Source organism: Lonchura striata, chromosome 14, assembly GCF_050655825.1.
Source record: "Lonchura striata isolate lonStrDom1 chromosome 14, ASM5065582v1, whole genome shotgun sequence".
In the NCBI taxonomy this organism is placed as follows: Eukaryota; Metazoa; Chordata; class Aves; order Passeriformes; family Estrildidae; genus Lonchura; species Lonchura striata.
The window spans coordinates 16,643,333-16,656,565 of NC_140716.1; the positions used below are offsets into that span (position 1 = coordinate 16,643,333).

Below are 13,233 nucleotides of genomic sequence, written 5' to 3' on the forward strand. Positions count from 1 at the left end.
AACCTTGACAAAGCCTTGAAGCCTTCCTGTTCCTCAAGAGGTGATGGTAATGTCTGTTAGAACCAAGGGCCATTTTGCACATTCCATACTGAGAATCCATCTCCTGTGTTCATGTCTCACCTTTCTGAATTCTTGGGTATTGTCATCCTCCCATTTGGAAGTGGGAGACCACACCTGTTTACGCTGTGTTCCCAAGCTGGACCCATGCCTGCCTAGCTCTGCATAAGGTGGTTTGGAGACATAGGTCTCTTCCGTCAGACAAGCCAGAGCATCCCAGATCAGTGTCCACTCTGCTTCTGCAGTTTAGTGGCAAAACCAGTCTGCTGTTTTCTCATCCAGATGTGTTGGTGGCTTACAGTAATGACATCAGCAAAGACTTCGAAGAGGCCACTTCAGATCCTTCTCAAGTGATATCCATGTTGCCTTCCAGCCTTGGAAAAACTGGCCTAGTTTGCTGCAAGTGCCAAAGCCCTTCAGCTTTCACTGTAGTCACTGTGAGCTACAGGTGCTTTTCACCTGTGATAAGGCCACCTTTCCTGAGATCACATACCAATGTCATTTGTGAAGACCAGTATTCAGTAGTGAAGAGGTAGGTTAGCAGCCCTTTCTACAGGTGGGATTTGCTTGTTGCGTTCAGCACAAGAACTCTGCTTCACTGTGGTGGTCGTGCCTGGTGTCACCAGCAAACAATGGGACGTGTAACATGTAACTGGTACAATGAGCAAGAACTATGCTCATAATGCTTTAAGGCAGCCATACACCAGCAAATGGGACTTACTGAAATGTATAATTGTGCTTTTCCCTTTCTGTTCTGCTGCCCTGGAATTGCCACAGTGCCCCCAAGACGAAATGTCTGAATCTGGGCAGTCCTCAGCAGCTGCCACGCCAAGCACCACGGGAACCAAGTCCAACACTCCCACGTCATCTGTTCCCTCTGCTGCTGTCACCCCTCTGAACGAGAGCATCCAGCCCATCAGCGAGTACACCAATGGCACCACCAAGAGTAATAAGAGGGCACGAGAAAAGCGTAACAGCCGGAACATGGAAGTCCAGGTCACACAGGAGATGCGGAATGTCGGCATAGGTATGGCAGCTGGAGCTCAGGTATTTGGTCACTGACATAATTGACTTCCTAGTGTTTGTGTCTCTCCATTAAGGCTGGGATACTGCACTGTAAGTACAGAATTTGAGGAAGCCTGACTTGGAAAGGTACATGAATGAGACAGAGTTAATTGGATGTTAGCAGTTTTCTGTATAGTAAATTTTTGAAAACGTTAGTTATATGAGTAATTTCACAAATTAACAGAATGGGAACAGGTTACTGAGTTCAGTTCCCTGCAGTGACATGCATGCATGTCTTGGAACCTCTTTCATGAGCACTCAAGTCACATCTTAGGCTGAGCTTTTGGAAAGCTGTTCCTGGATCTTATCAATATGAAAATTAAAGCTTATATTTAGTTCTTTCTGTATTTTATATCCAGTTGTTCAAATGCCAAATTTGTCAGTGAGATTAAATAATTATTTTCCCTCTGTGCTCTTATCCCACACTCTGATTTGCTTAAAATATTTGTATCCAGCTGTTTTTCTCAGCTAAATGAGCTGTTTTCTTTTAGCCTCTTTCTCATATAAGAACACAGCCAAATCTGTGGAAGTTACAGTTGTTTTCTCTACATTTTCCAAAGTCCTTTAGTAATTTGAATGATTTCTTGTCAGGAAAGCCATTCTCTAAGCTGTACCACCAGGCTGTGAAATAAATAAATGATGTAATAACATGATAAAAGCCCTTCAGCTGTGCCCATGTAGTGTCTGAGCAGTCTCACCCTCGATTGTGAGACTTGAAGTGGCCATCAGAAATGACAATTGTATCTGTTTTACAGGTCATGAACTTAAAATACAAAAGGACCATAAGATTTATCAAAGGTCATTAGGATAATCTGCAGGAGTACAGGGGTAAACATAGGTCTCTGAGGTTGGTATCTGAACCAACTAATTATCTTTTTACCCAAGTTGTTCGTTGGGAGGCAGAAGTTATAACTAAGTTATTACTGAAGCAGAAATTCCTCTGCTAACATTCACAAGCTGGTTCCTAACGAAGTAAGACCATAAACCAACATATAACATCTTTTGCTGTAGCACTGAAGGAGAACTGCCATGACTGAGTCCCAGTCTGTATTTTCCTGAGGAGGCCCTCAGGGTCACAGATGTCCATCGGCCAGATACTAGGATACTTGTTCATGGAAGCATATGGGTTCTGAATAGCCTGCTGATAGATTGTGGTCTGGCTGTGATCCTGGCCAAGGCAAGACCATGAAACACTTGTATCAGGAAAGCTAAGCATGGATGTCAGTAGTTTGAATGCCTTATAAATACCCTGATTTTTATAGTTGCTGCTTTACAAGGTCACTTACTATCAACAGTTTTCTTGGGTCAAAGTAATTGCCTTTTTATGTGTGTGCAAGTGTGAAGTAGAAGCTGCTTTTTTTTTTCACTTTCTTGGTAGAAGTGTGATATTGTGGAATTTGCTCAAAGCAGCTAGGTATGGCTTCCTTATGTGTTCTGCGTATTCAACATTTCAGCTATTTCTCACCCTTAATGCAAAATCAATTCTCCATGCTTAGATGTAATGCACATACTTGAATTTTAATAATGTATTTTATGTATCTGTAATTAAAATGTCTGTCAGTGATGTCTGTGCCGTAGAGCTGTACTACCAAAAATGGTACTTGGAGGTATTTGCAGAAAAGCTTCCCAGCTTGGTAAAATAAAGCTGAGGAGGGCTGTGTTTGTGTTAGACCTGCTTGGTGTGGATGCCTGCTTTGGCAACAGATCCACATGACACTTTGTTTTCCAGTCTGGGTTTGCTGCCAGCTGGCGCAATGGCAGCCTGAAAGAAATTAACACTTCAGTCGTCATGGACTTTGTATATTTGGCTACTGAGATATCTGGAAAGGTCAAAAATGTCACATCTAAGTTCATTGAGGGATTAATGTAATTCACACATTAGGTTCTTAATCTTTCAGAATTCCTTGTGTGAACAGACACTATGTCCATGTTGCTTGTTCAGGATAAGTGCAGGTCTGAGCTTTTGAAGAGTTTGATATCCAATAAACAAGACTTGACAAGAGGAAGAAATTCCTTATTCTTTAAATATTGGCTTCAGGTTGTGGATTACACACAAACCAGATTTCATTTATCAGTTTTGAAGTCAAGTTTCACTGTAATGCGTATCTAAACCAGTGTAGACTTGAGAATTTGTATTGAAAACCTATTTCTGTTAAAACTAAATAGTGCCAGTTCCTAACAATAGTAATTTCTGTGAAGTTGTACAGAAAATCACTGTGTTGCCTTCAATCTCAGCTAATGCTATATGGGGATGGAGGAGTTTTTTATTGGCGGATAAAAAAAGGAGTTTTGAAATTTATTTCAGTGGGTAAAATACTTCTGCTTATCCAATTTTAGTGAGTATTCAGGGCAATGACTTAAGTGGTGCTTTGGAATGGGAGTGGGAAGGGGAATGCTTATGGTGTTCCTGCTCTGGAATTGAGAGACCACCTTCAACCACTTTCTGTTCTGATTTTAAGACTTTGAACATGGCATAATGAAATTTTCAAATCTCAATATTCAAAGCTGCAAAAGTCCCTTCAAGAAATAATATTCTCTGAAAGTCCTGATCCTTTATGTGATATGTCTGTCTTACCTAGGGATGGGCAGCAGCGACGAGTGGTCCGATGTCCAGGACATCATTGATTCTACCCCAGAGCTGGATATGTGTCAGGACCCCCGCCTGGAACGCACGGGTAGCAGGTACTGATTGTGACCTTTCCCTGTGTGCTCTGTAACTTGGCTTCATGAGGAGTGACAAATGGGTATTGTGGCTCATAGTGAGCTCACAATGCAGCTATTTGAGACAGTCCATATATTCTGCCTAATATAAGAAGTCCTGACCTGCTTAGAGTTCTCCAAAATGCAGATGCCTGCTGGTGATCTGCAGGAGGATGTGTACAGCTGACCCAGGACTGGACTCATTTGCCTTACTGGTCAGGGATTTTGGAGAAATGATGGAGCAGCAGAAGGTTTAAGACAAGCAAAAGGAACATGGGCTTAAGCTGTCAGGAAGAGGGAAAAGGTGCATTTGTCCAGTAAGAGCTCAGTTCTGAATTCCATTTTAAAACTTCAAGTTTCTTTCAGTTCTGATTTTTTTCAAGTATTTGAGGAGTAGAGGTAGGGCTGCCCCACACGGGAGGACAAACAGAGGTAACCTCAGCAATCCCAATCCCACAGGCTCTGAGTAGGGAGGCTCAGATCACTGGAAGTGAGCCCTGTCACCAGCCTCAGACAAGGCAAGGGTGTGAATTCAGTCCCAGTGCTACCCATGAGCAGCAGGAGACAGGACTGAAGACAGGTGCATCTTAGGAAAGAAACTGAAGGCATAGGCCTGAGGTCAAAGGGAGCCCTGGGACCAGTGGGGGGGTGTGGTTGCCAGGTGAGGCTGGTAAGGGCAATTTTGACCCACCAGTGCACTGAAGAGTGGTTACAAATCCTCAATGCACTTTTCAGAAGAATCATCAGACTTCTACTAAACTATTCTGCTGCTCTGGTCTCTACCCATCACCCATTTTGTTCTAAATAGGAGGCTTCCTAAAGGCTATTAATTTTGGCACCACATTACTGTGAGGCATAGGTACCTTGGTTTGTTTTTACTGAAGTTTACCTTTTACCCTTCTCTAGTGGGTAATTTGGCACTGTATCAAAAAACCTCTCCAGAATATTACAGATATGCAGAAAATACAGTACCCTGGCAGAGTGAAGGCAAGATTTTCTAATGGTTCCAGTCTGGACTGGATTTGCCCACCCTGTTGAGCACCCCCACTGAGAAGGATATGAGCAGCAATAACATCTGCATTTCTCAGCCGGGAAGGCACACACAGTTAAGCTTCCATTGGGACATATAGGATGCCTGGATTATTTTTAGGCTCAGGAGGAATCTAGGGAGTTGAAATTGCTCTGTGTGGGGAAGACAAAAGTGACTGATAAGATCAGATAAAAAATGGACAAATCCAGGAGAAAGAAAGAAACAGAGCACTGGAAGTCTTCAGGCAGGAATCTCTGCTCCAGGTGGTGAGACTGAGAGCTACCGGGGACACAGCCTGACTTGGACTGCTGACAGTATGTGTGCTGCTCTGAAAGCAGAGTGCTTTCGTGATACATATAGCTCTGAAAGCTGAATGTTGAACAGGAAAGTTCAGTCTGAATTAGGTCTCCAGGTCAGACTGAGTGCTGGTTTCTCTTGTCATTTGTGCTGACCACTGGATTGTGTGAACTGATTAATTGTAGTGCCATCATGGCACTATTTGTACTTCTTCAGTGCTCTCAAATGTCTGGGTAGCTGGAATTTTTCTGTAAGTGAAAAACCCACTTTTTTTTTCTTCTTCTTTGCAGTGTGCTGTGGCTGCAATATCTGAGGCAGCTACTACACTCCATTTATAATCACTAGGATTATTTATGTGATAATGAAGCCATAGAACTTGAGATCATCTCAGCTGGTGCTGACCTTTTTGATAGATTGCTGGAGAAATTGCACAGCTGCTGTTCATGCTGGTTGATGTTACTCATACAAAGCAGGGCATTGAAAAGTGTTTTTAACCCACATTAAGACCATTTTTTAGAATAGACAGGCCCAATCCCAGAGGTTGCTTCCCCTGCACATCTTGTAACAACTCTTTGCTGCTTTGAGCTATGAGGCTGTCAAGAAATACAAGAAGATTCTTGATGGTATCAAGGACACTGAGAGGTTGAAATGTGCCATCATCTGATATGACTAAGAACTATTATCTTTGATTTACCTTTAATTAAAAACATTTGGGGACATGTGAAGAAGTGCTTTTCAATACAGTCTTACCCAAAGGGAAAATGGACCCTTCAGACTGATTGCAGTTATTGGTTGGCTAAGTAAAAAGGCTGTTGCTGTTTTCAGCACTAAATTTCTTTCTTGGTCTTACTGCTGCCTGAGGTTTCTAGCTAGACTGATCAGAACATGGAAATCGTTTTAGAACCTGACAGGTCAAAGCTGAGCTCTTCAGCGAGTTGAAATTTTTCTATGAAATACTGAATAGTCCTTAACTGGTGTGACTTCAGAGTAAATAATCTGGGTGAGCTTTGAGGTTGTGGATGATAGATGGGTCCTCAGTTACAAGAAGGACATGAAGCTGATGGAGCAAGTCCAGAGGAGCCCATGGACATGCTCCAAGGACTGGAGCCTCTCTGCTCTGAAGCCAGGCTGGGAGAGCTGGCAGTTTTCACTTGGAGAAGAGAAGGCTCCAGAGAGACCTCAGAGTCCTTTCCAGGGCCTAAGGGGGCTCCAGGAGGGCTGGACTTTGGACAAAGGCCTGGAGGGACAGGACAAGGGGGGATGGTTTCCCACTGTGAGAGGGTAGGGTTAAATGAGATATTGGGAAAAAGTTCTTGTCCATGAGGGTGGGGAGGCCTTGGCACCGGTTGCCGAGAGCAGCTTTGGCTGGAAGTATCCAAGGCCAGGTTGGATGGGGCTTAGAGGAACTTGGGATAGTGGAAGGTGTCCCTACCCACAGCAGGGGGTTGAAACAACATGGTCTTTAAGGTCCCTTCCAACCCGAATAATTGAATAATTCCATAATTCTATGATATGGGGAATAACACATGCTGTTTTCTCTACTCAGTGTGTTCCCTGATTTCAGCCAATGGTGAACAGATGGGTTTTGATTGCAATAGTCTGAGATGCTCAATATTTCAAAGATAAATGTTTGAGTTTAAATGTTGCCAAGTAACAAGATTCCTTCTGGTTTTTTGCTTCCAACAACAGCCCAACACAGGGGATTGTGAACAAAGCATTTGGCATCAACACAGACTCCCTATACCATGAACTTTCCACAGCAGGGTCTGAGGTCATTGGAGATGTTGATGAAGGAGCAGATCTGCTAGGTAAAACCTTGTTAGAACCATTCTATTTTCTCTGGTACAATGACTCTATATTAAACTTCTAGAAACATTTAAATTATCTTTTTCTTTCAGAACTTGGATGTTTAGCTTTTTTAAGAATGCATGGAAATTGAGATACATGTGATAGAAGCATGTACCTGCAGTACAGTAATTATTATTTAGAAAATAATCTCAGCTGTTGGATAACTTTTATTTGGATTGTCTTTAGTGCATAAGTTATTTTGCTACAGGATTCTCCCACAAAAATAATTTGGAGACAAAATTTTCTTCTTCATCTTCTGGCTGAAAATTCTGCCCCCTCCCCCCCCCCCCCAATAATTTTATACCGAGAGAAAAAAATAGTTTGAAATTTGTAAGAAAGTGACTTATTTGGTTAAGTTTTTGATGTTTAAATTATGTGGAAATATTATAGTCTGTACTGCAGTATTTACTGTTTTGCAGTCAGCCTAAGAGATGTAATAATTCACTTTTTAAGCTGATTTTGAAGGTGTTAGTAATACCTGTAGCCAGGCTATGTTCTGTGTTCCTGACTGGGACCCTGCAGCAGTCAGAGAAGCAGCTTTGCCTCAGGGAGCACTCTGAGCCCTCTTGATACTTTTTCTATTGGATTCCGAAGTATCTAGATCTTGTTTTTTGACAGAAGTTAGAAATGTTCTTAATACCTGCTGCTTTCCTGCATGAGGGCAGTACAAGTGGTCTTTGAATACTCAGGTGACATGGGCAGCTGATAGAGTTTGTAACAGTGTAGCTCATTATCTATGTTACTGCTTGCTTTAAGGAGCCTTAGGACACATGAGGACTCCAGAAACAAGGTGTTATGTGTACTTAGTGGTGAGATCTGATCTTAAAGCGAACATTCTGTTGATTACTGATATAGATCTGCTTATGGATAATCTTGTAAGTTTGGTTCTGTGTATGTGTCTAGAAAAGAATGAGCTAAAATGTGTCGTACGGACTTTCAACAGCTCACCTTTGCCCAAATTATGAAGGTACTTGTATTAGCCTGGATATTTATTGTATCAGGAGCCTTAAAAAGTATATGTTTCTGCAGGGGGGATAGATTTTCCCCTATTAAACAAAAACTTAACCTTGAGGATGTGGACTGAAAACTGGAGAAGAGTTAATAAATTCTTGTTTGATGAAAGACAGGTATCTGTGAAATTGTACTACTATTGCTAATATGTGAGGGGAATTAAGAATATGAACCAGACCATCATGAAAATGCTCGCAATAGCTTTTTGATATGAGTAGGTTTGGGTTGTTTTTTTTTTAAATCGCGCAGCATATATGAGAGCCCTCGTGCCATTGCCTAAAGCATAAAATCATATATTGTTTCACTTTCAACTCAAGATTGCCAGAATAAAAAAAAAACTGCAGAAGACTCTGTATGATCACACAGCCTTTCTCTGCCTGCACTGGGAGCCAGTCTGTGCAGATATTTACAAAATCAAGAATTTTGAAGGAAAAGCAAGATTTCCAGGTTTGAGAATCCCCTGGATACTAGTAGCCATTTGCAGAAGGGCTGGGGCTCATGCTTAAAGGGAAGCTTGACAGTAAGAACTACATGTGATGGTTAAAGCTGTGGAATGAATTTTACTTAGCCAGCTTCATACATTATCAGGAGCTCTCTTCCTGGCAGAATCAAAACACTAAAACCATGGATAATCTTGCCATTGACTATCTGTTTTGTCTTGGTCCTCATGTCCACTCCTTCTTCATCAAGGAGTATTCAGTTGATTGTGTGGCTCTATCTACTAATCACTGTGCCAACTGCTGCTTTTCCTCTCCCCCCAAAATGGTGGGATATCAGATATTATTGGCTTGGAAGAATTACTATTCTTGAAAATTAATTATTTGGTGTATAAACAGCTTCAGACAACATGCTTCCCACTTTGGAAGCCTGCCTTCTGAAAATCCACTTTGGCTTGGGATTACCCTGTATCCTGACCCAGTGATCAGCAAGAAATACAGACCGTTGTTTTCAAAGGGCCAAAGCTTTTTGTTGCCCAAGTCTTGCATGGTTGTTCACTACAGTCTTGGATGAAGTCAAAGATGCTTCACCTCCTCCTGCCATAAGGCTGCCCAAAGATTTCAGTGCTTCAGTGTGGTGAGATGTCTGTTGTCTGGGAGGTACCACTTGCAATGAAATGTACAAAGGCTTTGTTGAACAGTGCCCATGTAAGCGTGGGCCCTGAAGATCACAGTGTAGTTTCTGAAGACAGCAGCATGGCTTATGAGGAGGACATTTCTGTGCTCGGACCATTTTCTGGCCTGAGCAGAGCTACAGAGCCCTTTCAGGTGATCCCGTGGTGAGCCGGCAAAATAGGAAGACTGGTTCCTTTTCAAATCTGGGAGATGGAATGTGATGAAATCAGGTATTTCTGTGCCTTTTTTGTGATCAACATTGATCTAATTAATCCTTTTGCTGAGTTCTAGCCACTGCCTTTGGCACATAAGAGTGTTTTTAAAATGAACACAACCATTGCTGGTTGTACAAAGGGAGGAAGCACAGAGAGATCTCAGGGGTCATGTCTCAACAATAAATAAAAGTGGTACTTTTTTGTATTTGCTCTATAGAAAGCACAAAAGAAAGTCTGGTAAAGATAGACACAAAGGGCTAGATCTTAGGGCTGACAAAATCTGTCAACATAATCCAAAATTTTGCCTTTTTTTGTTAGTTAGAATGTTCTCTCTTTGTGCTGTACCTTTAAATCTGAAGAGACACAGAGGAAATAGTGCTTTATGACCATGATGTAAGGAACAAGATCCACAAGCTGAAAGAGTTCTCTCGAGGTCATATTTGGAGCTTGCTTCTTTCTGTAAATCAAATTCATGAATGACTTTAAGCTCACTTAAGTGAAGAGTTATTACTTCCTCCAGTCTCTCAAAACTTGGCAGTCAATCTGTAAATAATCTCCTTTTTTTTGGTCTCAATTCCTTAAAGAAAGGGAAATTTCATTAAAGAGTACCTTAAGAACAGGGCTTGTAGAAATTACCCTTGAGCACTGGCTGGCAGGCAAGTCTGATTCTGGAATGAAAAATCACATTTATTCCTGGTACATAATTGGCACTCTTCATGTTTTATTATTTTGAATAAAATCCATAAGACACATGGCTTTCCTCCCACCTCTAATACTGCTTTACATCCATGGAATTATATAGGAACTATTCTGGAGAAAAATGGGGAGTGAGAACAATTATTTACTAATGAGCATTGAGGACCAAATTCCCTTACTTCTCCTACAAACTTGGGAGCACTAGTTGGCAGTTTTCCTGCATATTCACTTGTTAATCACAAGTGATCCTGGGTAGGTTCCTGTTCTCCCATCTCCCCTTTTCTCAGTTCCCCCTTCTATCAGATCCCTCTTCTTGCTCTTCCCCATCCCAGGTGTTTCCAGACACAAACAGTCACAGCAGCTCAGGTGTGCTCAGTGGATAGGTCCTTTTACTGAGGGTGGTGATGGTGGTGAGCTGATTGCTAAGAGAAGCTGTGGCTGCTTCATCCCTAGAGGTGTCCATGGTCAAGTTAGAGGGGACTTGGAGCACCCTGGGATAGTGGAAAGTGTCCCTGCCCATGGCAGGGGGTGGAACTGGATGATCATTCTGACCCAAACCGTTCTGTGATTCAGGTTTAGGAAAACCAACTATATTTGTTTTGGAAATTAAAGAGCAAGGGGGCCTGTGGTAAAGACAGAAATGCAGTGTTATTAGAGGTAAGTTTATATACAGTGTTGTGTACAGAAGTGGAAATGAGATTATCAAACTAAGTCCCAGTGCTACACTGTACAAAAAAAAAAAGGTTGAAATGCAAATCCTTGTCTTTTGCAAGCTGAAATGTCACTGGAGAGCACAGTTACGGTCAGAGGATACAGCTATTAAAATTGCAAGGTGAGGGGAAGTGAGAGGTAGTGGGAATGAGCTGTTACGCATTTCGTGGTAGATGACTAAATAAAGATGTTGCATAAAAAGGTTTTCCCAGTACAGGAAAATCCGATTGCTTCAGCTCCAGATCTGGAGATAGCTGAGGTGTGTGGTTGCAATTTTGCCATGGGTAACCTTTCCTTGGGTTTTTTTTCTGTCCTATATGTAGAGTCATGCCATCAACAGCTATGGCAGGTCCTGTCCTTACTATTTCATGCATTTTGACATTGAAATGGCTGAATCATTGTTAATTTTTTTAAACAAAATTTTGATTTTGTTGGTTTTAGTCACTGATGGATCCTTTTTCACTTCCTTTTTCCCTTGTCTCTCCGTGCTTCGCTGGACATGGCGCATAGGGGAGTTCTCAGGTGTGTATCTCCTGCTCAGTTCTCCTTGTTTCTTTTTTTCTGGTTGAGGTCGGATGATGTGGCATACACATGGGATACTCCCCTGCTCTTGTCCAAACACAGTTGGCTTTGCAGACTTCTCCCACCTTGCCTTGCTTGGTTGCCTCACACTGATGGGTCCCTGCAGCAGGAGGTCCCTTCTCTGCTCACATTCCTGCTACCCTTCAACCCACTTTCTCTTCTTTGGCTTTGGGCAGGTTTGCTCCACAGTGTTGCACTAACCTGTCACTCAAAGGTCTTGGAGCACAAAGGGCTTTTTATCTGCCAGGAAGGGTACTTGTAGCAGAGGTCGGGTGGGCACCGACTGAGTGAGGGTCCCACTGTCCTCTCCATGGCCTGTTCTGTGGGGAGTTCCTCCATGTGCCGATGGCTGTGGGGGGTTACCTGGTGCAAAGCAACCCTCTTCGGTTATTGTGGTAGTGACATTAAAGACACTTCTGTGATGGGTTAGAGTGGCAAAGCCTCTGTCTTGGGTGGAAACTTTGCCTTTCTGTCTCAGGAGCTGAGTGATGGCTCTATCCATTGCTGGGGGAGGTTGCTCGCTGCCCTAGGGCCATGCTCTGCCATCAGGTTTGCACCTGCTTGTAAAACACACTTGGGCCCTGATGCAATGTCAGTTGAAGTCAAGGGAATCTCTCTTGATTACAGTGAAAACTGGGTAAAATTTGCCTTGTAGTTAAGGTGATGACCTGGCAGCTGCATTAGCGTCATGTACCAACCAGCTCTGCCATTTCTCTGTGCCTGGTACTGCTCAGTGACAATAGGGACATCCAAGAAGGGACAGCATCATCACTTCTTTTCGTTCAAACTGGTTTTACTGTAAGCCACATTTTGTGTGAACATTTCTCAGAAAACCTCCCACTGAAGTTGGGTTGGAGTTTGTTGCAGTGTGGAGGTGGATTTGGGCCTTTTTAGGCCAGATGAAAGCTTTGATACTCAGCCCCACTTTTGTGTTTTTCCCCCTGCTACTGTCCTTTCTTCACCCTCTTCATAATATCTGTTGACCTGCCTTTGTTGTGGTGATGGGAAACTCAAGGATGTATCATACAGGGAAAATGATGAGGATGAGGGAAGCAGATGAGGTCATCTCAAGCTTATCCTGACATCTGTTGTGATAGGACAAGGGGTGATGGTTTAAACAAAAGAGGGGAGATTTAGATTAGATATAAGAAAATTTTTTTTTGCAGTTGGACTCATAAGGCCCTGGCACAGGCTGCCCAGAGAAACTGGGACTGCTTCATCCCTTGGTGTGTTCAAGGCCAGGTTGAATGGGGCTGAGAGAAGTGTGATCTAGTGGGAGGTGTCCTTGCCCATGGCAGGAGACTGGAAATGGATGAATTTTAAAGGTCTCTTTCAACCCAAACTGTTCTGTGACACTCCAAAGTAAAGTACCTGTTAGGTCAGGCTGCAACAGAATGAGATAACTTTGAACCAAGAATCGTGTACTGGCACCACACACTATACATGTGCTGACAGGCTGCTCTGTTTGCTGTTTACAGGCTGGTACTTAATGGCTGCTGTTTTTCTCTTCCTTTCTTCCCCTTTGTCCCCATTTCTTTCTGTTCCCTTTCTCGTATGGGATGGCTCTCATAGTACGGGATGATTTCTTTGGTAAGGCAAAGGCCTTTTTACTTTTCATTTCTTTTCTCTTTTCTCTTTTCTCTCTTTTTTCTCTTTTTTCTCTTTTTTCTCTTTTTTCTCTTTTTTCTCTTTTTTCTCCTTTTCCTCCTTTTCCTTTTCCTTTTCCTTTTCCTTTTCCTTTCCCTTTTCCCTTTTCCCTTTTCCCTTTTCCCTTTTCCCTTTTCCCTTTTCCCTTTTCCCTTTTCTCTCTTCTCTCTTCTCTTTTCTTTTTTTCTGCATCACTTTTTATCCACTCATCATCCATCCATATGTCTTGCATCACCTTGGTTTGGTTTTTTATGGTGATGGC

General features: G+C 42.5%; 1 protein-coding gene across 36 annotated transcripts in view; it reads left to right on the forward strand.

The window, feature by feature from the left end:
• The window catches only part of MAPK8IP3 (mitogen-activated protein kinase 8 interacting protein 3), a 76,152-nt gene that overhangs the window by 37,479 nt on the left and 25,440 nt on the right, over window positions 1–13,233 (forward strand). For 19 of the 36 annotated variants that reach the window (XR_014958425.1, XM_085591821.1, XM_085591811.1 and 16 more), the window contains 5 exons: window positions 835–1,084; window positions 3,702–3,804; window positions 6,839–6,957; window positions 11,184–11,264; window positions 12,897–12,914. Coding sequence is in view for 35 of the 36 variants with exons in the window: in XM_085591821.1 (XP_085447947.1) it covers window positions 835–1,084; window positions 3,702–3,804; window positions 6,839–6,957; window positions 11,184–11,264; window positions 12,897–12,914 (571 nt within the window). In the remaining variant the exon portion in view is untranslated. The remainder of the gene's footprint in view (window positions 1–834; window positions 1,085–3,701; window positions 3,805–6,838; window positions 6,958–11,183; window positions 11,265–12,896; window positions 12,915–13,233) is intronic. The other 17 variants (XM_021529599.4, XM_021529612.3, XM_077786774.2 and 14 more) reach the window with 4 other exon arrangements.